Below are 27441 nucleotides of genomic sequence, written 5' to 3' on the forward strand. Positions count from 1 at the left end.
GATAGAGACCCAAAAGGATAAGGTCTTAACTGTTTAATAAAGTTATTGCTACAGTTGACAATGCAGTGTTTGTCATTTGTCTTCAAGACACACAAGTACCCAACATGAGAATTTATATTCAATCACTGTGTCAGGGGAAAAGCAACTATTAAATGATTAAGGATACTCAAACAGAAAATTATGTAACCATGTTTTGAGTCTTGCAGCTGTTATAAGACAAACAACTTAAAATTTCAGAAAAAAATAAGACCCAAATTATACAAGCTTTGAAAATTAATGGGACATAGTGTTTGTGAATTATAGACAATAATTATCCTTGAAATCAGTCAATAATAAGGTGACATTAATCATTATTTTATATGTCTGGCATTTGGCAAGTAAAAATAAAGAATGATTAAAGCAAAATTTTCTAGGCAAAAAAAAAAAAAAACCTAGAATAATGTTTTCGCTGTTTGTATTTTACTTAGATTTTTCCTGAAAACTTAAATCATTGTGAATAAACAGTTTATCATTTAGGAAAAGGTGAGTATTTTGTCAACCATTATTAATTTATAAAATAACATAGCATGTAAGTGAGAAAAATCATCTCATAAGGGAATGCTGGAATGATAAATTTTATAAAATCTAATGATTTTTCATTAAAAATCATTAAATCTGAACTAGAAACTACTCAATAACATTTTAGACAAATTTTTTATGTAGACAGCTAGGGACAGCAACATTCATAGTCCATTCTAAAGGAAATCTGTGCCTTCCAAAATACTAAATGCAAATTGAATTTATTTTGAAAAATTCTGAATGCTTCTCCTTAGGGAGTATTAGAAAATAGAGTAAATGAGAGAGTAAGTATATGAACATTTAGAAGTTAAAAAAAGAAAAACACCTAATATGAGTAAGTAGGCATTTTAAGACAAGTAGCACGATAGTAATAGAAATCAGATTGCTCTACACTCTGCAAAACAAGGACGACTCTATTCATTCAAGTGCATAATGAAATAAAATATTTCTTTTATAAAGTATTTTTAGAAAATATGTCAAGAAGTATATCATGATTTTACTTCAGAAGACAAAGAAGATGAATCTTAGTGTCAAATAGCAAATGATTACTACAAATACGCTTCACATTAGTTTTAAGAAAAAGGCAAAAGATATGCATTTCACAACTTTAAAATTTGGTAACCTTCCCTGCTACTACATAATCATGATAGAAACTGTAAACATCAACAAGGTGAAGGTTTGGTAGGAAGCAGTGAGCTGGCTGTGTGTCGTTAAATCTAATCTCAGAGTCACTCCCTCAGAGTCATATGTGAATCATGATAATATCCTCCATTCTAACTATAAAAAGTTATGGGATCATGAAAGATTACAGGGGTGCCTGGGTGGTTAAGTGTCTGATGTTGATTTCAGCTCACATCATGATCTCAGGCTTGTGAAGTCAAGCTCTGTGTCAGGTTCCAAGCTAGGCAGTCTGCTTAAGATTCTCTCTCCCTCTCCTTCCCTCTACACCATTCTCCACTCACACACATGTGCATGAGCTCTCTCTTAAAAAAAAAAAAATTACAACTATAAAAACTGCTTTAAAATCTGTAAAACCTTATATTTGGTGGTAAGTATAAATACCTAATCCTAATGTGCCCCATACCTTCTCTTAAAACTCACACTTACTTTTTAAGATTTTATTTATTTGTCAGAGAGAAAGAGAGCACAAACAGGGAGAGCAGCAGAGGCAGAGGGAGAAGCAGGCTTCCTGCTAAGTAGGGAGCCTGATGTAGGGCTCAATCCCAGGACCCTCAAATCATGACCTGAGCTGAAGGCAGACACTTAACTGACTGCACCACCCAGGCTCCCCCATACTTATTTTAATTATCTAGCATCATAACTAAATAAAGGAAAGAAACGCTAATTCTTTATAATTTAAGAAATTCAAGACATCTTAAGTCCCATTTAAGCTGTATTCAAAAGAAAACGTAATTGTGAAGATTGGTCAGAGAAAGACAAATTTGATCTCAATCTTATGTGGAATTGAAGAAAAAAACAGATGAGCGTTATGGGAAGGGGAAAAAGAAAAAAAAGAGAGAGGGAAACAAGCTATAAGTGACTCTTCATGATAAAGAATAAACATGGACGGGACTGGAAGAGATTATGCTGAGTGAAATAAGTCAAGCAGAGAGAGTCAATTATCATATGGTTTCACTTATTTGTGGAGCATAACAAATAGCATGGAGGACAAGGGGCATTAGAGAGGAGAAGGGAATTTGGGTAAATTGGAAGGGGAGGTGAACCATGAGAGACTATGGACTCTGAAAAACAATCTGAGGGGTTTGAAGTGGCGGGGGGGTGGGAGGTTGGGGTACCAGGTGGTGGGTATTATAGAGGGCACGGCTTGCATGGAGCACTGGGTGTGGTGAAAAAATTATGAATAATGTTTTTCTGAAAATAAATAAATTGGAAAAAAAAAAGAATAAACTGATGATTGATGGGGGAGGTGGGTGGGGGATCGGCTAGACGGGTAACGGGTATTAAGGATGGCATGTGTTGGGATGAGCACTGCGTATTACATGTAAGTGATGAATCACTCCAGAAACCAATACTGCACTATATGTTAACAAACAAAATTTAAATTAAAAAAAAAAAATTGTGGGGGATCCTGGGTGGTTCAGTGGGTTGGGCCCTCTGCCTTTGGCTCAGGTCATGATCCCGGGTTCCTAGGATTGAGCCTCGCATCAGGCTCTCTGCTCGGCAGGGACCCTGCTTCCCTTCCTCTCTCTCTGCCTGCCTTTCTGCCTACTTGTGATGTCTGTCTGTCAAATAAATAAAATAAAAATCTTAAAAAAAAATTGTGAAGACTGGTTAGTAAGGTTGAATGATATTTAGAAAGAGATATTAACAACTGGTTAAATAAGCCACAAGGAACTCTTCATTTCCTCCCTTTTGATAAACCATACTAATTTTAAGTCTGTCAGTTTGTTTAGTAAATACAAAATTCATGGCTTTCACAATGTTTCCTTAAGAGAAAAGTTAATTCACAGACATTAGCCATTCATGAAATAATAAATGTGAAATAAACAGTAAACTTCTCACAGTAATTTTCCCAGAAGAAAAAAAAATCTTTAATCACAGTTACTTCAAAATATATAACACACTAGTTTAATTCAAGTACACCAATAGGATATTATTTCATCAAATGAAAGACTTTTATGATAATAATTTATAAAATCAAATCTCAGCAGACAACTACAGGTTTATTACATATCTTTATTATCAACTGGTGAAAAAAATCTACTTTTTCTGCCAAATAACATTTTCTTGTTGTCACATTCTGGGGACAAAATATAATTTTTTGTTAGCTTTGACTTCAGATACAGATCCTAGGAAGAAAATGTGCGATCACAAAAAATCTAATAATCACAAGATAAAAATATACAAAATATTAAGTGATCAAAATTGACTGTGTAATTACTGATGTGCATCTTTGCTCATGAACCATCGAACCTGGTAGTCTTGGGGGCCCAAGATATAGTCACTGATATATGGACACTTAATATATTAGGACCTGAAGACAAAGGGATGTAGGTGAGTAGGAGAAATATTATATTATATTTACATAGTACCTTGCAGTTCTTATTATGTATATTACTTTAATAATAACAATAATAATTACCAATTATGTATTCCACAATAACCTGTAAAATTGGCTATTTTCTAAGCCAATCATTTCTGTCCTCTCTACATGTAAATTATGAAGTATTTTTAAGCTGAAGTTCGGGGATGCCTGGGAGGCTCAGCTGGTTAAGTATCTACCTGCCTTTGGCTCAGGTCATGATCCCAGGGCCCTGGGATCAAGGCCCACATCAGGCTCCCTGCTCAGAGGGGACACTGTGTCTCCCTCTGCCTGTCACTCCCCCCGTTTGTGCGCATGCATTCTCTCTGTCTCTGACAAATAAATAAATAGAATCTAAAAAACAAAAATAAACTGAAGTTCACTTAAGTCAGGGCAATCACATGTACAAAAGGAATTTTGATAAGGATTTTCTTAAGCAATATAATATTCGTTAGACTTATGGATATTGTAAGGTTCCTGAGAAACTGAGTCTTTATCAAGCAAACACCAGATGTGAAATACAAACAAATTCAATCCTAAATAACAATTCTCAATCACCTCTCACTTAATCTGTTTCTTCAATTTCAGTATTTCAAACCCTGGGCTGGGAATGCAGAGGCTGTTTTAACCTATCTAGACAGCCCTAGGATGTGGCTTTACCTTTTGAAAGTACATTCTTCTTCAGAAGATGCTATTGCTATACTGGTTAAATTAATCCTTCAGAATGATGTGAGAATTCCAGTCCACACTACAGTGTTTTACCTTATCGGCCTGACGCATATAGCAGTAGAGAATTCCTCTCATACATTTTATAGCGGAGTGCTCCAGCTCATGGGTCCTTCCCTTGTCATCATCAATGCGCCTGGGTGAGAGAGATAACTCATGAAACAAATTGGAAATGCATTTGAAAAGGAAGCAGAGCTTTCGGTAATTAAGTATTTAACTATCTGACTAATCCTATGTTCTGGCGACATCTACTAATTCTGTAACAGTGAAACTCCATTTTCCCAGCAGATGTAGAAATGCTGCAAAAAAAAAAAAAAAAAAAATCCCAAGATGAAACTTGTGTTGATTTCTCCTTCTTTTAAGGAAGTAAGCCAATTGCTTCAGAAATAGCATACAATATTTCTACATTGACTTGGCTGAAACTTTAAAGGATATGATATATTGGAAAAATCTACCAAGAGATTTTTTGAATTTGCTGTTATAGAGTAGAGGCAATTTTTAGTATCAATCCCTTTAGGTTATGCAATGGCCACTTGTATTCAAGGCAACACAGATTAAGGTGGACACATGCCTTCTTTGCTCTACCATGTGTTTAATAATGTCAGGGTGGGCAGTTTAGTCAAGGATGTCTTCAAATAAACACATATCCAGTATGAAACATGATGTATTTGGGCAGTTTTATACTCTTGGCTCATAGTTTAAAATCAATCAACCAATGTTTATATTGTTGGCTTTCAAAAAGAAAAAAAAAAAAAAAAAACAGCTAAAATCTAACCATAAAGCAAGGTTAAGTTGTCCTTCTGTCCTTAAGTTCCTTTTTCACCATGAATCAAAAAGTAATGAGAGTTACCCACTACTGCAAATGAAAGTAACTTATTCATTGGTTTGCTAAATCTTAATGGAAATATCTGGCAATCATCCACACTTGAGAAAAAGTGTCACTTGTCTCCTTAAAAAGTATACTACAATGCCTCCGTTTCCAACTGCACATCTCATAGACCAGTACAAGAAGGAATAATGATCATTTTAACATAGCACTGTCAATGTCAGGCAAAAGTAAGCTGTTATTAGAACATCATTCCTCCCTTCAGATGCAAGCACTACAGTACAACTACCATGATTTTGCTCTATGCTTTATTTTTCTGTCTAATGTGCTACGCAAGTGTTTTAATAGAGACAAATTATGGCACAGGTAACAGTGGACCAGGAATTGATAGATGAAGGAAACAGCACACTTTGGATAGATTAAGCTCAATGAAATCTGTTTCCAATTCCTACTTCATCTAAAAGCAAAAACAAATCGAGTTTTTCCAAATTTGTCTTTTAAAGTAATTCTCTGCCCCTAATTTCAACAACCATTTAACCAAAACAAAAATATTCCAGAATAAATCACCCATTATAGAGTTCTTATATTTCAATGAACTTCTATTTCTCTGTTCTTCTGCAAATAAAACAGAAAGCAGAAGAATATTTTTCTTCTGACTGAGAAAGTAAATGAATAGTTTTATGTGAGTAAAAACATTTAGGCAACAAGTCTACATGTATTACCTTTTCAAAGATTTAAAGTGAATCTGATGATCCAAAATAATTTCTCTATTTTCTGCCAAGATCTGGCAATATTCTACTCTCTTTAACAAGCCCTATGGAGGGGATGAGATAGGGGATGGAGTGAGCCTGGTGGTGGGTATTATGGAGGGCACGTATTGCATGGAGCACTGGGTGTGGTGCATAAAGAATGAATTTTGGAACACTGAAAATAAAATAAAATAAAATTTAAAAACAAAACAAACAAACAAAAAACCAACAAACCCTGTGGATGTCAATTCAAGTTTCAATGGGCTCTGAAGAATACTTCTAATTTTAAAAAATGAATAATTAAAGAACTTTAAACTTCATCTGTGAATTTACTGATCATAAGCTATGTGCAAGTGTTGTTCAAATATTTCTACCATATTAAGTCCTGTTATTATACCTAAACTAGAATTCTGTACTTATAAATATAAACCAGTGAAAGAAACTGGATACTTGAATCCTGTCAGTACATTATTTCCCTACAAACAAGCTTAAAGGAAAATAAAATCAATATTGTTTGGTTGAAAGAGTCACGTAACCTGATTGTTTACCAAAACTAGTTAGGATCACCTATTAAACTCAACTCCTTTAACAGCTATAAATCTAACGCTAGGAAGAAATGGGCTGATTTCCTGCAGAAAGTCTACCTCTCTCTCCCCCTTGGACAGTGCTGCAAATGTTTGCTATTCATTCTCATTCTTCCTATATATATATGCATATATATTTATACAGTCTACACATACTCTTTCAAGTCAATACTCTTTTCAAAATATCACTTACTCTTCTCAAATATAAAAAGAAAACTTAATTCCATATTTGAACCCTAATTTAAAGTCATGTTTTTCTCTAAAAATTATATTAGAAACACAAAAATGAAAAAAAATTACATAATACTTTTTAATAAAGCATAAAGTATAGAATCAAAACTCATTTAACAGATTTTGTGTAGTTGAGTAGGTTCAGAAACAGTTTTAAACTGAATCATGTAAACAAAAATAATAAACATATATAATTAAATTAATTTTAACTATATAATAAAATATAAAAATGTTTACATTAATTACAATAAATACATAGTTATATATAATATAATACAGCTATAATTTTAAATACTGGTACACTAGGGCCAAACTTGTCTTTAAAATAATTGCCTGAAAAAAATAAATAAAAAATAATAAAATAAAATAAAATAAAATAATTGCCTGGGTGGCTCAATCATAAGTATCTGCCTTCAGCTCGGGTCATGGTCCTGGTGTCCTGCAATCAAGCCCCAAATCGGGCTCCCTGCTCAGTGGGAAGGCTGCTTTTCCCTCTCCCAATTCCCCTGCTTGTATTCCCTCTCTCAGTATCTCTCTGTCAAATAAATAATAAAATCTTTTAAAAATATAAATAAACACTGGTACATTGGGAACTGCAACATGACATAAATATTTTATTATTTTTTAAAAAATGTTTAAATTAATTAATTAATTTTGAGAGAGAGAGAGAGAGAGAGAAAGCATGACCAGAAGGGGCAAGGGGAGAGAGAATCCCAAGCAGACTCGACACTGAGTGCAGAGCTGGATGTAGGGCTCAATCCCAGGACCCTGAGATCATGATCCAAGCCAAAACCAAGAGTCAGATGTTTAATTATCTGTACCATCCAGGCGTTCCTATAAATGACATTTTACAAAGTCAAACATGCTAGTCAATTTTTCTTTCCTCAACAAAATTATAATGTGGACTTGTAATATTATATTACATTCAAAATATTATACTATATTCAAAAAATTAAAGGGTATTTTTGCAAAGAAATCATCTCATTGTCTCTAAAAACAAAATAATGACCATATCTGATTAATTAAATAACACCAATTATACTCTTACATGCATATAAAATATAAAGCATAAAATCTTTTTTTTTTTTTTTTTAAGATTTTTATTTATTTATTTATTTGACAGAGAGAAATCGCAAGTAGGCAGAGAGGCAGGCAGAGAGAGAGAGAGAGGGAAGCAGGCTCCCTGCTGAGCAGAGAGCCCCATGCGGGACCCGATCCCAGGATCTGGGATCATGACCCGAGCCGAAGGCAGCGGCTTAACGCACTGAGCCACCCAGGCGCCCGTACTCACTACACACACACACAAACACACACACAGAAACAAATCCAAACAGATACGAGGTTGGGCGCCTGGGTGGCTCAGTGGGTTAAGCCGCTGCCTTCGGCTCAGGTCATGATCTCAGGGTCCTAGGATCGAGTCCCGCATCGGGCTCTCTGCTCAGCAGGGAGCTTGCTTCCTCCTCTCTCTCTCTCTGCCTGTCTCTCTGCCTACTTGTGATCTCTCTCTGTCAAATAAATAAATAAAATCTTTTAAAAAAAAATAAAATAAATAAAATAAAATATAAAGCATAAAATCTTTTTAAGTACTCACTACACACACACACAAACACACACACAGAAACAAATCCAAACAGATACGAGGTTTCAAGAGATTGTTAATAAGACTGAAAACCAATGCAATGAGAAAAATCAAACTACTCACAATTTTTAAAAATTAATAATTTTATATTATGCATTCATTAAAAAAAGGTAAATATAAGTTTCTGAAAATAAAATATTGACAGCGTAATTTTTTAAGAATTCTCCCTAATGTAATCCGTATGATTTCACTACCATTAACAAGTAGAATTAGAAACGTCTATTAATTAAAAAAAAAGTCTATTAATTTAACATGAAATTCTCTAAACAAATCCTTTCATGGTTTAATATTGCAAAAGTAAAAAGGATTTAAATAATTCTGTGATAAGTACTCTTGCATTTCTCCAAAAGGGAAACAATTCCCTTGCTAGTAATTAAAAAAAAAAAAAAATGTAATGCTTTACATACATAAGAAGATAAATTATCCAGGGAGTTAGTACATAGAGTATGCCCACGAAGAAAGGACTTGAAATTCTCTATCAAATATCTGAAGCTTTCTGGGAAAAGGCCTATATATTATATTTTTTCAAGCAAAATTCCCCAAAAATTTTATTCAGAAAAATTTCAGGTCCATAGAAAAATGAAAAGAATGTTACAATGAATAAACATTTTAATCTTCACCTGGATTCCCCAATTACTAAAATTAGCTTGCATTCTCTATAATTTTTCTACTTTTTGAAAGTAAACTACAAAAATCACCACCCTCAGACACTTCAAAAATTTGTCTTCAAAGACATTCACCTTTAGAACAATATTATCATTATATCCAAGGAATTAAATATTGCTAGTAAATTATCTAATATATATACTATAACAAATATATCCAATTATACTCAAAATATACCTTCTAGGATTTATATTTTTGGTTTTTGTTTTGTTTTGTTTTTTAAGATTTTATTTATTTTTTTGACAGACAGAGATCACAAGTAGGCAGAGAGGCAGGCAGAGAGGGGCAGGAAGCAGTCTCCCCACTGAGCAGAGCGCCTGATGCGGGGCTCGATCCCAGGACCCTGGGATCATGACCTGAGCCGAAGGCAGAGGCTTTAACCCACTGAGCCACCCAGAAGCCCCTAGGATTTAGTTTTAATGCATGATCCAATCAAGGATTGAATTTGAATTTCATGTTTATTTTTTGTTGACTAATATAACATTTTATTCCTTTTCTTCATTTTTTAAATGAAGTATAATTAACATAGTGTTACATTAGTTTCAGGAATACAATATAATGATTTAACAACAAATATTACCCAGTGCTCATCAAGAAACGTGTACTCTTGCTCTCCTTTATCTATTCTACCCATCTGGCAACCAGAATTTGTTATCTGCATTTTATTTTTTTTTAATTTATATCATCATAGATTTTTATTTTGCTTTTTTACTTTATATAAATAAAATAACAATGTATGTATGCAAGAATACACCTTCTTTGTTGAACATATTTTTTTCAATTTATTTATTTTCAGAAAAACAGTATTCATTATTTTTTCACCATTTTGAAGTGTGGTTTTTTGTTTTGTTTTGTTGTGGGTCTTTTTTGGCTTGCCTCTTTTCTTCTTTGTCCATTTGTTTTGTTTCTTAATTCCACATAAGTAAATCATATGGAACTTATCTTTCTCCAATTTATTTTACTTTGCATTATACCCTTTATATCCCTCCATGTTGTTGTAAATAGCAAAATTTCATTCTTTTTTGGGCCTGGGTAATATTCCAGTGTGAGTGTCTGTGTGTGTGTATGTGTGTGTGTGTGTGTGTGTCACACACATAATACATCTTCTTTATCCATTCATCAATGAATGGACACTTGGGATGTTTCTAGGCATGGAAACAATGATATTGTATCTATGACATTGCCAATGTTACAATAAACATTGGGGTACATATCTTGTTGAACTAGTGTTGTCATTTCTTTGGATAAATACCAAGTAGAGGAATTGCTGAATGATATGGTAATTCTAGTTAACATTTTTGAGGAACTTCCATGTTTTCCACAGAGGTTACACCAATATGCATTCCTACCAACAGCACACAAGGGATCTTTTTTATGCACATCCTCCAATACTTATAATTTCTTGTTTTTTATATTAGATTTTGAGAGGTGTAAAGTGATATCTCATTGTGGTTTTAATTTGCATTTCCCTGATGATTAGTGATGATGCCCTTCTTTTCATATACCTGTTAGCCATGGATATGTCTTCACTTTAAAAACTGATCCTCTGCCCACTTTTTAATTGAACTATTTGGGGGTTTTTGTGTTGAGTGTTTTAAGTTCTTTATATATTTTGGATATTAACCCCTTGTCAAATATATCACTTGCAAAGATGTTGTCCCACTCACTAGGTTGCCTTTTTGCATTGCTGCTGGTTTCCTTTGCTGTGCAAATTCTTTTTGTTTTGGTATAGTCCCAATAGTTTAATTTTGCTTTGGTTCTCCTAAGGAGACATAACTAGAACTATGGTCATTTTTTTAAAAACTTGTTGCCTACGTTTTCTTCTAGAAATTTTATGGTTTCAGGTCTCACACTTAGGTCTTTAATCCATTTCCAGGTTTTTTTTTTTTTGTGTGTGTGTGTATGGTATAAGAAACTGGTACAGTTTTCATTCTTTTGCATGTAGCTGTCCAGTTTTCCCAGCACCATTTACTGAAAAGACTGTCTTTTCCCGACTGTACACTATTGTCTCCTTTGTTGCAGAATTAATTGACTATACAAATGTGGGTTTATTTCTGGTCTTTCATTTCTGTTCCACTGATCTATGTGACTACTGTTGTGATAGTACCATACTGTTTTGATTATTCTGCTTTGTTCTCTATCTGGAACTCTGCTATAGTGATATAGCAGAGTTGTTCTTCCTTCCCAAGATCGTTTGACTATTTGGGGTCTTTTGTGACTCCATACAAATTTCAGGATTATTTGTTCTAGTTCTGTGATAAATGTGGTTGGTACTCTAATAGTAATTGCATCAAATCTGTAGATGCTCTGGGTAGTATGAACATTTTAACAATATCAGTTCCCCTAATCCATGAGCCTGGAATATTTTTTTATTTGTGTCATCTTCACTTATGTTCAGAAGTTATAGTGTTTGGAGTATAGGTCATTCATCTCCTTGGTTAGGTTTACTACTAGTAATTTTATTCTTCCCTGTGCAAATGTAATTGGGACAGGTCCTTAATTTCTCATGTGGTACTTCATTATTAGAGTATAGAAAGCCGAAAGGTTTTTGTATATTAATTGTGTATTCTCAGACTTTACTGAATTCATTTATCAGTTCTAGGGGTTACTTGGTAAAGCTTTAATAGTTTCTGTTTCCTATATAAGCCTCTCATCTACAAATAGTTAAAGTATTACTTCTTTTTTTTCCAATTGGATAATTTTCATTCTTTTTCTTGACTAATTGCTGTGGCTAGGATTTCCAGTACTATATTGATTAAAGTAGTGAGAGTGGACATACATGTCTTGATCATGATCTGAGAGAAAAAGCTCTGTTTTTCACCACTGAGTATATTAACTGCAGATTTTTCATATATAGCCTTTATTATACTGAAGTATGTTCCCTCTAAAACTACTTTGTTGAGAGCTTTTATCATGAATGGATAATGTACTTCATCACATGCTTTTTCCACATCTATTGAGATGATCATGTTTTTATCCATTCTCTTTTGATTATATCACATTCATTGATTTGCAAATATTGAACCACCCTTGTATTCCTGAAAAAAAATCCCACTTGATCATCGTTAATTTATTTTAATATATAGTTGGATTCAGTTTACTAGTATTTTCTTAAGAATCCCTGCATCTGTGCTCATTAGAGATAGTGACCTGTAGTTTTATTCTAGTGTCTTATATGGCTTGATATTAGGGTACTGCTGACCTCATAGAATGAATTTGGAAGCTTTCCTTCATTTTCTACTTTTTTTGAATAGTTGAGAAGAATAAGTATTAACTCTTCTTTAAATATCTGGTAGAATTCATCCTTGGAAGCTCTCTGGTGTTGGACTTTTATTGTTGGGAGATTTTTTTATTATTACTGAGTCCATTTCATTGCTAGTAATTGGTCTGTTCAAATTTTCTACTTCTTCCTGCTTCAGTTTTGTTAGTTTTTATGTTTTTAAGAAATTTCCACTTCTTCCAGGTTGTCCAATTTGTTGGCATATAGTTTTTCATAATATTCTTTTATAATCCACTGTATTTCTGTGTTATTGTTACTTCAACTTCATTTTTTGAGTCCTCTCCTTATTTATTTATTTATTTAGTTAGTTAGTTATTTTTTAAAGTCTGGCTAAAGGCTTATTTACTTCAATGAGATTTATAAAGAACCACCTTTTGGTTTCATTAATCTACTATTTTTTTAGTCTCTATTTCATTTATTTCTACTCTAATCTTTACTGACTTTGTTCTTCGTTTTCTAGCTCCTTTAGCTGTTAAGATTAGGTTGTTTATTGGAAATTTTTCTTGAGGTTTTGCCCCTGTTAGAACAGGTTTTGCTGTATCCCCCAAATTTTGGACTATTGTGTTTTCATTTTTTTTTTTAAGATTTATTTATTTGAGAGAGAGACATCATGAACAGGAGGGCAGAGGAAGGAGAGAGAATCAAATTCCACACAGAGTACAGAGGACTTGACCTCACAACCCTGAGATCATGACCCAAGTCAAAACCAAGAGTCAGATGCTTAACTGACTGACCCACCCAGACACCCTGTGTTTTCATTTTCATTTGCTTACATGTAGTTTTTTTATTTCATTTGATGGATGAGCCATTCATTGTTTAGTAGAATGTTATTTTGTCTTCATGTATTTGTGTCACCTCATGTTTTCATTTTCATTTGTTGCATGTAGTTTTTGATTTTGTCAGATGACCCATTCATTGTTTAGTAGACTGTTAGTTCATCTTCATGTATTTCTGTCCCTTACAGATTTTATTTTTGTTATTACTTCCTGCTTTCATACTGTTTTGGTCATGAAAGATGCATAACATTATTTTAGTCTTTTTTAATTTATTGAGATTTCTTTGGTGATCTAACATGTGATATCACCTGGAGACTATGCCAGGCGCATTGGAAAAGAATGTGTATTCCACTTAATTTGGATGGAACGTTCTGAATATGTTAAGCCCATCTGATCCAATGTGTAATCCGAGGACACTCTTTCCTTGCTGATTTTCTGTCCAAATGATCTATATTGATGTAGCTAGTGTATTAATGTCACCCACTATTATTGTATTCCCGTCAGTTTATCCATTTGTCTATATTATAGCTTATGTATTTAGGTGCTCCCATGTTGGGTATATAAATAGTTACAATTGTTATACCCTCTTGTTGGATTGTTCCCTTCATCATTATGATCTCTTTGTCTCTTGTTATAGTCTTTGTTTTAAAGTCTATTTTGTCTGATATAAATATTGCTAAACTAGCTTTCTTTTTGCTTGCATTTGCATGATAAATGTTTTTCTCTATCTACAAAATCAATTTACATGTGTCTTTAGGTCTGATGTGGGTCTCTTATAGGTAGCATACAGATAATGGTCCTGCTTTTTTATCCATTCAGTTGCACTACGTATTTTGATGGAAGCATTTAGTCCATTTACATTTAAAGTACTTTATGAACAGGTATATATTTATTGCCATTTTGTTACTTATATTATGCTTGTTTTTGTAGCTCTTCTCTGTTCCTTTCTTCTCTTCCTCTTGAGTTTTATGCTTGGATTTCTTCCTCTTTATTTTCTGTGTATCTATTATAAGTTTTTGATTTGTGGTTACCATTAGGTTCACATATAACATCTAATGCATACAACAGTCTATATTAAGTTGACGGTCACTTACGTTTGAATCCATTCAAAAAGCACTGAATTTTAACTCCCTCCTCCCCATGTTTCATGTATATGATGTCATACATAACATCCTTTTATTTTGTGAATCTCTTGACTGATTTTTATAGATACAATTGACTTTATTGCTCTCTTTCTTTAGCCTCTGTACTGGTTTAATAAGTGATTAATCTAGTTTTCTCATGTTTGCATTTGCCTGTGAATTTTTTTTCCTTTCATAATTTTCTTACCTTTGAATATGGCCTTTTCTTTCGACTCAAAGAATTCCCTTTAATGACTTCTAGAAGGCTGGTTTAGTGGGGATAAACTCCTTTAACTTTTTTTCTAGAAAACTCACTCTCCTCCAATACTGAATTATAACTTTATTAGGGAGCATATTCTTAGTTGCAGGTTTTTCCTTCCATGCCACTCTCCTCTGGCCTACAAAATTTCTGTTGAAAAAATCAGCCGATAGCCTTATGAGGTTTCCCTTATTTGTAACTGTTTTATTTTCTCTTACTGCCTTTGAAATTCTTGGTCATTACTTTTTGCCATTTTTATTATGTGGCTTGGTATGGACCTCCTTAGGTTAATTTCATTGGGGGCTCTCTGTGATTTCCAAATATGCATGTGTTTCCTTCCCTAGATTTGGGAAGTTTTTCATTTTATTTCTTCAAATAAATTTTCTGCCTCCTAGGATCCCTATAAGGTGACCATTATTACATGTGATCATATTGCTGAAATCGTTTATTACCACTTTTTATTGTACTTTTTTTCTTTCTGCTATTCAGCCAAGTTGCTTTCCTGTACCCTGTCTTCCAGGTTGATCATCACATTCTTCTGCCACCTCTATCCTTATATTGATTCCCTTTGGTGTATTTTTTATTTCAATTATTGACTTCTTCATTTCTGACTGGTTCTTTTTTACATTTTCTTTTTGTTGGAGGCCTCACTGAAAGCCTCCATTCTTTTCTCAAGGCCAGTGAGTATCTTTATGACCATTACTTTGAATTCTTTATCAGACATATTGCTTATTTCCATTTCATTTAGCTCTTTTGTTGTGGTTTTGACCTCTTCTTCCAATTGGGTTATATTTCTCTATCTCATTTTGTCTAACTGGTTGTTTCCATGTATTAGAAAAGTCAGCTACATCACCTGCTCTTGAAAGTAGTGGTCTTATGAAGACAAGGTCCTGTAGTGCCCTATAACACAATGCTCTCTATTCATCAAAACCAGACACATCATTTAGTGGTATCTCCCATGTGAGTTGTACGCAACCTACTATTATGGCTGAGCTGTATTTGCCTTCAGTCCTATCAGTTGCAATGGCCTATTTTGCCTGTTGTTAATACACCAAGTAGGGTTTTGCCTCTGTATTGTTAAGGGGCCAGTTTGCAGCTGCATTTGGGGTTGTATTGCAATAGTGTCTTCTATCAGACCAGATGCTTGCCCTTAGCCAACCTGCTGGGGCTGGTCACACTGACCTGTGTGAGGTCACACTGACCTCCTTTTCTTGTCCTGACAGGTTTTTGTTAGTAGTTAGTGTTGACTGTCAAACCAGATGCCTGGCCCCAATCTGTCTGCCAAGACTGCAGTAACACTGATTGGCAAGGCACTATCTCTAAGCTGCTAGCTATAAAGTTCAGCTGCTGGAACTATGGACTTACTAGGGTATGTGATTATCTTTTCCCACTCCCCAGGGCAGGAGTCACTGTAAAATGGTAGGAGTATCTCCCAGGAGTACTTGCAGGGTATGTTGTGGCAGGAGACACTCTGGAGATATTCCTGCCAAATGGACCTGGTTGGATGGAACAGATGTCCAGGAGAACACAAGGGCAGGGCACTTGGAGCTAGCAAGATAAGTGGAGTGTATTTTTTGATGGTTCTACAAGTGTCCCACATTCTAAGCTGTGTAGGGGGAAAGAAATTGCACTTGCCACCTCTTTTGATCTTGGAGAAGTCTCTTAAAGATCCCTGCACCTCCAGCACTTGTTCTGATATTTATGATTAAATCTCTTTTATGGACACGTGAAAATATTTTAAAACTGTTCCTTCTTTGCTGTATCTCAACCACGTTATTTATGCTGGTTCTTTCTTTTCTTTCTTTTTTTTTTTTTTAAGATTTTGTTTATTTATTCGACAGACAGAGATCACAAGTAGGCAGAGAGAGAGGAGGAAGCAGGCTCTCTGATGAACAGAGAGCTCATTGCGGGGCTCGATCCCAGGACCCTGGGATCATGACCTGAGCTGAAGGCAGAGGCTTTAACCCACTGAGACACCCAGGCGCCCCTTATGTTGACTCTTTAAAGGCAGGAACTCAGTTTCCTATCACATACCAGTTATCCTACAGCAAAATGTACTAATTTTTAATGTAAGAACGGAACCCTACTAATGGTAAAAACTCCTGAAGTTAAGCCCCATACATTTTTCCAAGCCCAGTGTTATAGGGACTCATCTTGCCAATGAGGGTCCCCTGTGCCTGGAGTACGTGGTATGGAGTCTGATTCTCTCACTTCTCTGTGGTTATGGTGTCCCTCTCCTTTGTGGTTAGTGTAAGGGTCTGCCCCTCCCAGAGGAACTTGCTTGTGGACACTGAATGTAAGGGTGGGGCAGACTGAGTGGAGACATCCAATCAGTGAGGCGTATGTATAGCCACTGGGGAAACTGGAATTCAATTGGCCGCCTGTGTGGGGGCGGGGCTCAGGCACCCCCATAAAGGTTGCTCTGCCAGGCTGTCAGGGGCTGCTGCAGGAGAGCGATGGAGTTGGCGAAGAGCAGTGAAGTCGGCGGAGAGCGGTGAAGTCGACAGAGAGCGGGTGAAGTCGGTGGAGAGCGGGTGAAGTCGGCGGAGAGCGGTGAAGCGGTGCGGAGAGCGGTGGAAGTCGGCGGAGAGCAGGGGAGTCAACGGTGAATAGAAGAGCTGTAAGAGCTCTTGTAAGAGCTACAACCGCGTTTGCAGTCTCCAGCCTCCCGCGGCCTCGAGCCGCCGCCTACAGTCTCCAGCAGCCCGAGCCGCTCCTGCAGCCTTGAGCCGCCTGAGGCCCCGCCTCCGGCGGTCCAGCCTCCGGCGGCGGCCCCGAGCGCCCCGCCTGCAGCCTACAGCCTCCGGCGGCGGCCCCGAACGCCGCCGCCTGCAGCCTACAGCCTGCGGCGGCCTAGCAGTCCAGTTGTCAGCGGTCCCTCGACGCCTGCGGTCCCGAGACATCTGCGGTCCAGTTGTCAGCGGTCCCTCGAAGCCTGCGGTCCTGAGACACCTGCAGCCCCTAGGTGCCAGCAGTCTCGAGGCGTAAGCAGCCCTGAGATGCCAACGGCCCCTAGACACCAGCAGCCTCGCTGCAAAATGCCTCGCCACCCCGAACCACAAGTGGCCTTGTCCGCAATGGTGGCTTCCTCCGGGTGGAAGCCTGGTCAGAGTAGTATCGTGGGGAGCAGAGTCTGTGTCATCCGGGTTGTCCTCCTTGTCATTGTTGCTTCTTCGTCATTGGGAGTGGCCTCATCCAGGAAATGGTCTTGTCCAGAACAGCCTCTTCTTGGGAGCGGCCTTGTCCAGGGAGCAACTTCATTGAGCAGTGGCCTTCTCTTGGGAGCGGCCTCTTCTTGGGAACGGCTCCAATCATGGAGCGGCCTCATCTGCGGAGCAGCAGCGTCATCTAGAGTGGCCTCGTCCAGAGTGGCCTTCTTGGAAGTGACCTTGTTGGGATCATCGTCACCGCCTTTTCGTAAGAGGTAGCTCTGACCAGTTGTTTGATTCCTGATGCTTGGCGCGAAATAAAGTTTTGCTTGACCTTTGCTTTGTATCAGTCTCATTCCTTTGATCACGGACCCTAACAGTTAGTCTCAAAGGGGGGTTTGATTCCCACCCATGTCACTGCCCTTCCCCCTCTTTTTGATGTGGCCTCCTCTCTACAATTAACTGTGTAAACTCTTCTGTCAGTCAGAGAACAAAAGCACAAAGACCCGTTCCCACTGAGCCCATCCCTCTGACAGGGAGCAGGGTAACTTTGCCCAAGCAGGGTTGTGTGAGAAACAGCGTGGCAGGCTTCTCCCCAAGAAGAAAGGCTAGAAGAGTAAGAGGATGACAACCCTAGAGTCCCAATAAAAATGTAAAATCCCTACACCAGGAGAAACTACTATATAGAGCTCCAAGCGTTGTCTCACAGCTTGTTATTTTTCAGAACCAAATCTCTTTTTCTCTTTATTCCTTCTTTTATGCTTCTTCTGAATTTTTTTGACCTTATTCTCATTATAACTAGATGTTTAATATATCAACTTATATTTCATAATAGCTTTTTAACTTGTACTTTTTCACACCTATATATTTTTTTATCACTATATGCTTCATGCAGTCCTTTATCCCTATTCAATATTACCTTTATATATACACAAGTTTTACTTTCCCTGTAATTTTGGTAAGTAGTGTCCTCTAACAAACAGACCAAAATACACCCAGGAACACTGGAACAACCTACACTGTCCACACTGAGAGATTACAGCCCCCTTTACTTTATCTCACCCCTGCCTTTTAAAAAATTTTTGTTTTAGATTTTTTTATTTTAAAATTTTTACTCTTGTGTTTCACCTTGGCTTTGTTTCTTTCGGTGGTGGCTTCCAACCACTCTAGATTTTCTGAGGGTGCATCTTGCTTGGTTCACATTTGATATTTTGGACTCTGAACATTCCCTCAACCATCCCTCAACAGGAATGGAATCCCAACAAAAATAAGAACCAGAGACGATGTCCTCTGCCATAGTTCTAATGGACATGGATATAAGAGGTAGAATTCAGGATAGCAATTATAAAGTCAATAGCTAGGCTTTAGAAAAGCCAGAATCTCTAAGGGCAGAAATGAGATCTAATCAGGCTGAACTTAAAAATGCTATAAATGAGATACAGTCAAAATTGGATGCTCCAACAGCCAGGGTAAATGAAACAAAAGAATGAATTACTGATCTACAAGATAAGCTGAAAGAAGGGAAGGAAGCTGAGGAGGATAGGGACAGACAGCTAGAAACCCATGAGAACAGACTTAGAGAGATCAGCGACACAATGCAAGGTTCCAATGTCAGAATTATTGGGATCTTGGAGGGGTAGGAGAGGGAGGGAGGACTAACAGGTATATTTGAGGAAATCATAGCTTAGAACGTCTTAATCTAAGGAAGGAAACAAGTATTCCTGACAAAGAGGCAGAGAGGACACCTCCCAATATAAATAAAAACAGACCAACATCCCGGCATATAATAATGAAGATTGCAAATCTTAGAGCCAAGGAAACTGAGAGTAGCAAGGGGGAAGAGAATTCTTAAATACAAAGGGAAGATCATCAGAATAATGTCAGACCTGTCCAGAGACCTGGTAAGCCAGAAAGGTCTGACAAGGCATAAAGAGTACTAAATGAGAAGAAAATGCAGGCAAGAATACTTTACCAGCAAGGCTGTCACTCAGAACAGATGGCAAGACAAAGAACTTCCAGGACTGGCAGAAACTGAAAGAATATGTGACCACCAAGCCAGCCATGAAAGAAATATTAAGGGGGATTCTAAAAAGAAAAAAGACCCCAAGAGTATTATAGACCAGAAATCTACAGAGATGATCTATAGAAATAGGGACTTTACAGGCAATACAATGGCACTAAATTCATACCCTTCAATAGTTATTCTCAACGTGAAAGGTCTCAATGCTTCCATGAAACAGCACAGGGTTGCACACTGATACAAAGACAGAACGCACTCACATGCTCTCTACAAGAGACCCATTTTGAAACTAAAGACACCTCCAGATTGAAAGTGAGGGGATGGAGAACCATTTATCATGCCAACGGACATCAAAAGGAAGTTGGGGTGCAAGTCTCGTATCAGGCAAATTGGATTTTAAACCAAAGACTGTTGTAAGGGATGTAGAGGGACACTATATCATACTTAAAGGGCCTATCCAACAAGAAAATCTAACAGTTGTAAATACCTATGCCCCCAACATGGGAGCAACCAACTACATAAACCAACTCTTCACCCAAATAGTCATATTGATAATACTATACTAATAGTAGGAGATCTCAACACTCCACTCTCAGCAATGGCCAGATGGTCTAACCCAAAGATAAACAAAGAAACAAGAGCTCTGAATGACACATTGGACTAGGCGGACTTCGTAGATATATACAGAACATTTCACCCTGAAACAACAGAATACTCATTTTTCTCAAGACTGAGATTATTCCCTGTATATTTTCAGACCAAAATGCTTTGAAACTGGAACTCAATCACAAGAAATAATTTGGAAGGAATTCAAACACTTGGAAGTTAAAGAGCATCCCGCTATAGAATGAACAGGTCAAGCAGGAAGTTAAAGAAGAACTTAAACAATTCATGGAAACTAATGAGAATAAAAACACATTGGTCCAAAACCGATGGAATACTGCAAAGGCAGTCCTAAGGGGGAAATACACAGCCATCCAAGCCTCTCTCAAAAAAGTAGAAAAGTCCCAAATGCACAGCTAACCTTAGACCTAAAGGAGCTGTACAAAGAGCAGCAAATAAAACCTAAAGCAAGCAGGAGAAGAGAAATAATAAAGATTAGAACAGAGATCAATGAAATAGAAACCAGAAAAACAGTAGAACAGATCAACAAAACTAGAAGCTAGTTCTTTGAAAGAATTAATAAGGGCCATAAACCTCTGGCCAGACTTATCCAAAAGAAAAGAGAAAGGACCCAAATCAATAAAATCAGGAACAAAAGGGGAGAAATCATGACCAATACAAGAAAACAGAGACAGTTATTAGCACTTATTATTAGCAGTTATATGCCAACAAGCTAGGTAGTTTGGAAGAAATGGATGCATTCCTGGAGACTTATAATCTATCAGGACTGAAACAGGAAAAAATAGACAATTGGAACAGACCAATAACCAGCAAGGAAATTGAAACAGTTATCAAAAGCCTCCCCAAAAACAAGAGTCCAGGGCCAGGTGGCTTCCCAGGGGAATTCTACTGAACATTTAAAAAGATAATACCTGTTCTACTGCAGATGTTTCAAAAAATAGAAATGGAAGAAAAAAGTCCAAACTGTTTCTGTGAAGCCAGCATTATCCTGGTCCCCAAACCAGGCAAAGACCCCCAAATTTCACCTGAAACATTTCAGACCCCCAAAGAAAAGAAGAATTGCAGAGCAAAATCCCTGGTGAACATGGATGGATGCCAAAATACTTACCAAGTTCCTAGTCAATAGGATCCAACAGTACATTAAAAGGATTATTCATGGGTGCCTGGGTGGCTCAGTGGGTCAAGCCTCTGCCTTCAACTCAGGTCATGATCCCAGGGTCCTGGGATCGAGCCCCACATCGGGCTCTCTGCTCAGCAGGGAGCCTGCTTCCTCCTCTCTTTCTGCCTGCCTCTCTGCCTACTTGTGATCTCTCTGTCAAATAAATAAATAAAATCTTTAAAGAAAAAAAAAAGGATTATTCACTACCACCGGGTGGGATTTATTCCTGGCATGCAACGGAGATTCGACAATCGCAGATCACATCAACAAAAGAGGAGACAAGGACCATATGATCCTCTCAATTGAGGCAGAAAAAGCATTTGACAATATACAGCATCCTTTCTAGATTAAAACTCTTCACAATGGAGGGTTAGAGGGAACATACCTCAATCTCATAAAAGCCATCTATGAAAAGCACACAACAAATAGCATTCTCACTGGGGAAAAACTTCCCTTAATGTCAGGAATAGGACAGGGATACCCACTCTCACTACTATTGTTCAGCATAGTAGTAGAAGTCCTAGCCTCAGCAATCAGACAACAAAAAGAAATAAAAGGCATTCAAATTAGCAAGGAAGTCAAACTCTTGCTCTTCATAGATGACATAATACTTTATGTGGAAAACCCAAAAGACTCCACCTCCAAATCACTAGAACTCATAAAGCAAATCAGCAATGTAGCAGGATACAAAATCAATACACAGAAATCTGTCACTTTTCTATACTCTAACAATGCGACCGAAGAAACAGAAATTAAGGAATAAATTCTGCTTACAACTGCACCAAAGACCAAGATACCTAAGAATAAAACTAACCAAAGAGTTAAAGGATCTACATTCTAAAAACCACTGAACACTTACGAAAGAAACTGAGGAAGACACAAAGAGATGGAAAAACATTCCGTGCTCATGGATTGGAAGAATAAACATTGTGGAAATGTTTATGCTGTCCAGAACCATCTACACTTTCAATGGAATCCCTGTCAAAAGACCATTGACATTTTTCACAGAGCTGGAACAAACAATCCTAAAATTTGAATGGAGCCAGAATAGACCCCAAATTGCCAGGGAAATGTCGAATAAGAAAGCCAAAGCTGAGGGCATCAGAGTGCCTGACTTCAATCTATGCTACAAAGCTGTGCTCATCAAGACAGCACGGGACTTCACAAAAACAGACACATAGATCAATGGAATGGACTAGAGAGCCCAGAAATGGACCCTTAACTAACGGTCAGGAAAGAGTATCCAATGGAAAAAGACAGTCTCTTCAACAAATGGTGCTCAGAAAATTGGAGAGCTCCATAGAGAAGAATGAAATTGGACCACTCTCATACACCATCCACAGAGATAAACTCAAAATGGATGAAAGACCTCAGCGTGAGATAGGAATCCATCAAAATCCCAGAGAACATAGGTGGTAACCTCTTTGACAATGGCCAAGCAACTTCTTTCAAGAACATCTTCAAAGGCAAGGGAAACAAAAGTAATAATGAACTTTTGGGACTTCATCAAGATTAAAAGCTTCTGTACATGAAAGGAAACAATTAACAAAATTAAGGCAGACCACGGAATGGGAGAAGATATTTGCAGATGACATTACAGAGAACGGGCTGGTATCCAAGATGGATAAAGAACTTCTCAGGGCGCCTGGGTGGCTCAGTGGTTTAAGACTCTGCCTTTGGCTCAGATCATGATGTCGGGGTCCTGGGATTGAGTCCCGCATCGGGCTCTCTGCTTGGCAGGGAGCCTGCTTCCGCCTCTCTGCCTGCCTTTCTGCCTACTTGTGATCTCTATTGCTGTCAGATAAATAAATATATAAATCTTAAAAAAAAAAAAAAAAGAATTTCTCAAACTCAACACCAAAATTATCAAATAATCCCATCAAGAAATGGGCAGAAAACATGAACAGATATTTCTCCAAAGAAGAAATACCAATGGCTATCAGACACATGAAAAAATTTTCAACATCAGGAAATCCAAATCAAAACCACAATGAGATACCACCATACAATAGTTAGAATGCAAAAATCAACAAGGCAGGAAACAACAAATGTTGGCAAGGATGTGGAGAAAGGGGAACCCTCTTACACTATTGGTGGGAATGCAAGATGTTAAACCACTTTGGAAAACAGTATGAAGGTTCCTTAAAAAGGGAAAAACGAGCTACCCACTGACCCAGCAATTGCACTACTAGGTATTTACCCCACAAATGTTGTGAAAACAAGGGGCACATGCACCCCAATGTTCATAGTGTCCACAGTAGCCAAACTGTGGAAGGAGCTGACATGCTCTTCAACAGATGAATGGATAAAGAAGATATGGTTCAGGGAGTCTGGGTGGCTCAACTGTTAAGCATCAGGCCCAGGATACTGGGATTGAGCCCCGCACCAGGCTCCCTGCACAGTGGAAGGCCTGCTTTTCTCTTTCCCATTCCCCTACCTTGTGTTCCCTCACTCACTGTGTCTCTGTCAAATAAACAAAATCTTTAAAAAATTAAAAAACTTTAAAAAATAAAAAGAATATATGGTTCATATATACAATGGACAATTACTCAGCCATCAGAAAGGATGAATATGTATCATTTGCAACAACATGGAAGTGACTAGAGGGTATTATACTAAGTGAAATAAGTCAATCAGAGAAAGACAATTATATTATTTCACTCATATGTGGAACATAAGGAATAGCACAGAGGGCCATAGAAGAAAGAAGGGGAAACTGAATGGGAGAAATCAGAGAGGGAGACTAACCATGAGACTATGGACTCTGGGAAATAAACTGAGGGTTTTGGAAGGGACTAGGGTGGGAGGATGGCGTAGCCAGGTGATGGGTAATTAAGGAGGGGTCATGATGTAATGAGCACTGGGTATTGTATGCAACTAATATACTACTGAACACTAAATCAGAAACTAATGATGTAGTATATGTTAGCTAACTAAACATAATTTTAAAAGTATATGCATATGTCTCACCTCCAGAAAATTAATATTCAGAAACCTAATCTTAATAACAGTTAAAAGGGCGCCCAGCTAGGTCAGTCGGTAGAGCATGAGACTCTTAATAACAGTTAAAATGTATTAGTATAGACTATGAATCAGGACACACATTGGATGTTTTCCATATATAACAAAATAAAGTAAGAATATATTTTATATTGTGGAGGGATTTTTTTTTTACTTTATAAAATAATTATTTGACTTATAGCCTTATTTAACAAATGATACCTCAGTGAAATTGTAGGGGGTAAAGTTCTAAACTGGGGTGGGGTGCAATGGGCCTCAGCCCTGCTCTATCATTAACTAGTTGTGTAACTTTGGATAAATCTGTTAACTACCTGGGCCCTAGTTTTATCATCTGCAAAATTCGATCAGCCATCATGTTCCTCTGATTGAAAGCAACCAAGTCAAGGAGAATGGGGAGATCATTCTGCCAAAAACAAATGATGACTTAAATATCTAGAGATGAAAAAAATTTTGGTGACAAAATCATAAAATGTCAGAATTAGTCTTGCATAAACTCTTAATAAAACTTAAATATTTAGAGGCCTAGATAGATATGAGCACTCACAGATTACACAGTGAATCAGCAGCAAAGCCCAACAATTGCCCAACTTGTCTTAGGCCAACAAAAATCTATTATCCAGACTTAAAGTTACTAAAAGCGCACACACCAGCTTACCTGTATGCAAGAGCCAAAGCCCAGATCCCAGCAGCGCAATACAGACTGTCATGGATTTTTGCCTTCTGATCATCACCGCATGTTTTAGTGGGAAAGAGACCTGTGGTTGGACTTTGATACAGTAGCAATGTTGACTTGACTGGAATGGAACACAAGAAAAAGAATGAATTGTACAGCCATCCATTTTCCTTGGGCTGAAGATCTTAATCTTTGGTTTCCTCATTCTACTTTTGACATTTCTGTTGTTCCTGAATTTACCTATAATATGCAACTTTTTAGCATGCAGAAACTGCTTCATGTAGATCACTCCAACGTAAGTGGGAATCCACCCTAAAGGAAGGGTATTTCTACTTTTGAGGAAAGAACTCAGCTAATTAGCAATTAAAAACCTTTTAGCATAGCCTACCTAATGTCAATAAGTGTAGTAAGGCAATATCAGGTACAGAAAAGAAAAAAAGACCAATAAAAAAGATGTATATTTGCAACAAGTTCAATAGGGAAACAAAGCAAATGTACAACAAAGAGTGGCATTAGTCGCTAAATCCAAATCTTGTTTTCCACTGATGACTAACTTGTGTCCTGTCTTCAGAGGAATTTATTCATTTTATTTTAATATTATATATATGTATATATTTATAATATAATATAACATATTATATTATACAGGCTGGAGATATAGTAACATGTCAAAATCAAATCCTATCATTATATGACATGAAAATAAGTAAATAAATATTTGGAGAACATTTTACTTTAAAAACTGAAATTAATGCTTTATTTCCTTTTATAAAAGAGCCTTGAAATATAAATATACACCCACCAAAACAACATTTCATAAAAATTATTTTTTCCTAACTATAAATTTGTTTTTCCATAAAATACATTTAATTAATCTAGATTGACATATGCCACCTTTTTTTAGAGCAATTTTTTAAGGACCTAAAGCACTCTTCTCCTTCAAAGACTTAAAGAATTTCTTTTTCTTTTTCTCAGACAAAACTGATGTTATCATTACCATTTTTTTCAGAATACCAGTATATTTATCATTTTTCCCCAAGCAAAGAATTAGTCCTTATAGTCTGAAGTAAACAACTGGCATTTCTTTAGAAAGGTATTTAAATTTCTTTATCTAGTCATGGCTAAAATGATAATAGAAGGGCCACATAAGAATATATTCCAGAATTGTGACCAAAATAACATGAATTAAGGTTTTACGTGAGCTAAACACAAACAACAAAAAACCCTTATCTTAGGGGAAATAAATTAATTTAATTTAATATTATTTTCCATACAAGTCCATATAAATAGCACAAGAAGAAAATTGGCAAAAATTAATAAGCTTTTCTAACTTAGAGTCTGATGAACAAAGAGGAATCCTGTGCACACATATCTCAAAGTCAATTACTCACAATCAAAAGCAGAATCTGCCAGGCTGCCTTTGGCAAAACAATAACAAATAAAATAGGGAACCATTTTTTTTTTTTTTTTGTAGTAATACTAACTTGAGATTATCTTGTGTCTCTCAGTGAATTAGAAATAGATATAAAAGCCTTAGGACTACTTGGGAACCAAGTATAGGTAAATGAGGAAGGAACAATTCTACAAAATCATTATGTAAAGTAGTAATCAAGAAGCAGCCTCTAGTTCTCAAATCTGGTAATGTTTAGGAGGGCTAAAAGGACACAGAGGACATTGGTGATGGTTTTCAAAATTATTCAAGGGACAGATGACTTGCTGGAATTCTTTTATAGTCCCAGTATCAATATGCAATTGGAATATATAGCTGCCTCAGCAATGACACTATCCCAAAATCCCAATGAAAGAATATCATCATGCATATAATATATGCAATAGAAGGCAGGGTAAATACTAATGTTAACTACCTAAGGACACATTTTTCTCAAGTTTTGCTTACCAATTCTGTAATAATGATCCAGTTTATCCCAAAGAGTCTCATTATCAGGTCTCGGAAGATTAATGCTTTTAAGAGGTTCATAAACTGAGCCTAAAAGAAAAATGAAAACCCATCAAATGCAATCATTTTCACTGAGATAAACAAAGAAAACTTCTAAATAAATGAAAAAGCACTACTTAATCTAATTTTCATTTTTATATGTGAACTACCAAATTTTATTACTGGTCAAATTTTTGGTAGGGGAAGAAGAGAGAAGAAATCGCCCTTGCAACAAGTATAGAAGAGTTTATTTTTTATTTTTTTTTAATTTTTTTTTCCAATTTATTTATTTTCAGAAAAACAGTATTCATTATTTTTTCGAAGAGTTTTAAATGTTACGGAAACCCTACCTTCACCCTTGGCAGTTAATCTAACTGACATAGATATATACACATATACTG

At 36.6% G+C, this 27441-nt stretch overlaps 1 protein-coding gene across 2 annotated transcripts in view; it reads right to left on the minus strand.

Moving 5' to 3' along the window:
* PHKB (phosphorylase kinase regulatory subunit beta) overlaps nt 1-27441 on the minus strand; it is a 234784-nt gene that overhangs the window by 177533 nt on the left and 29810 nt on the right. For both annotated transcript variants that reach the window (XM_044256209.1, XM_044256210.1), the window contains 3 exons: nt 27002-27091; nt 25087-25225; nt 4364-4463 (listed from right to left, as the gene is read on the minus strand). In XM_044256209.1, the coding sequence (XP_044112144.1) occupies nt 4364-4463; nt 25087-25225; nt 27002-27091 (329 nt within the window). The remainder of the gene's footprint in view (nt 1-4363; nt 4464-25086; nt 25226-27001; nt 27092-27441) is intronic.

This window comes from Neovison vison, chromosome 7 (assembly GCF_020171115.1).
Source record: "Neovison vison isolate M4711 chromosome 7, ASM_NN_V1, whole genome shotgun sequence".
Lineage (NCBI taxonomy): Eukaryota > Metazoa > Chordata > Mammalia > Carnivora > Mustelidae > Neogale > Neogale vison.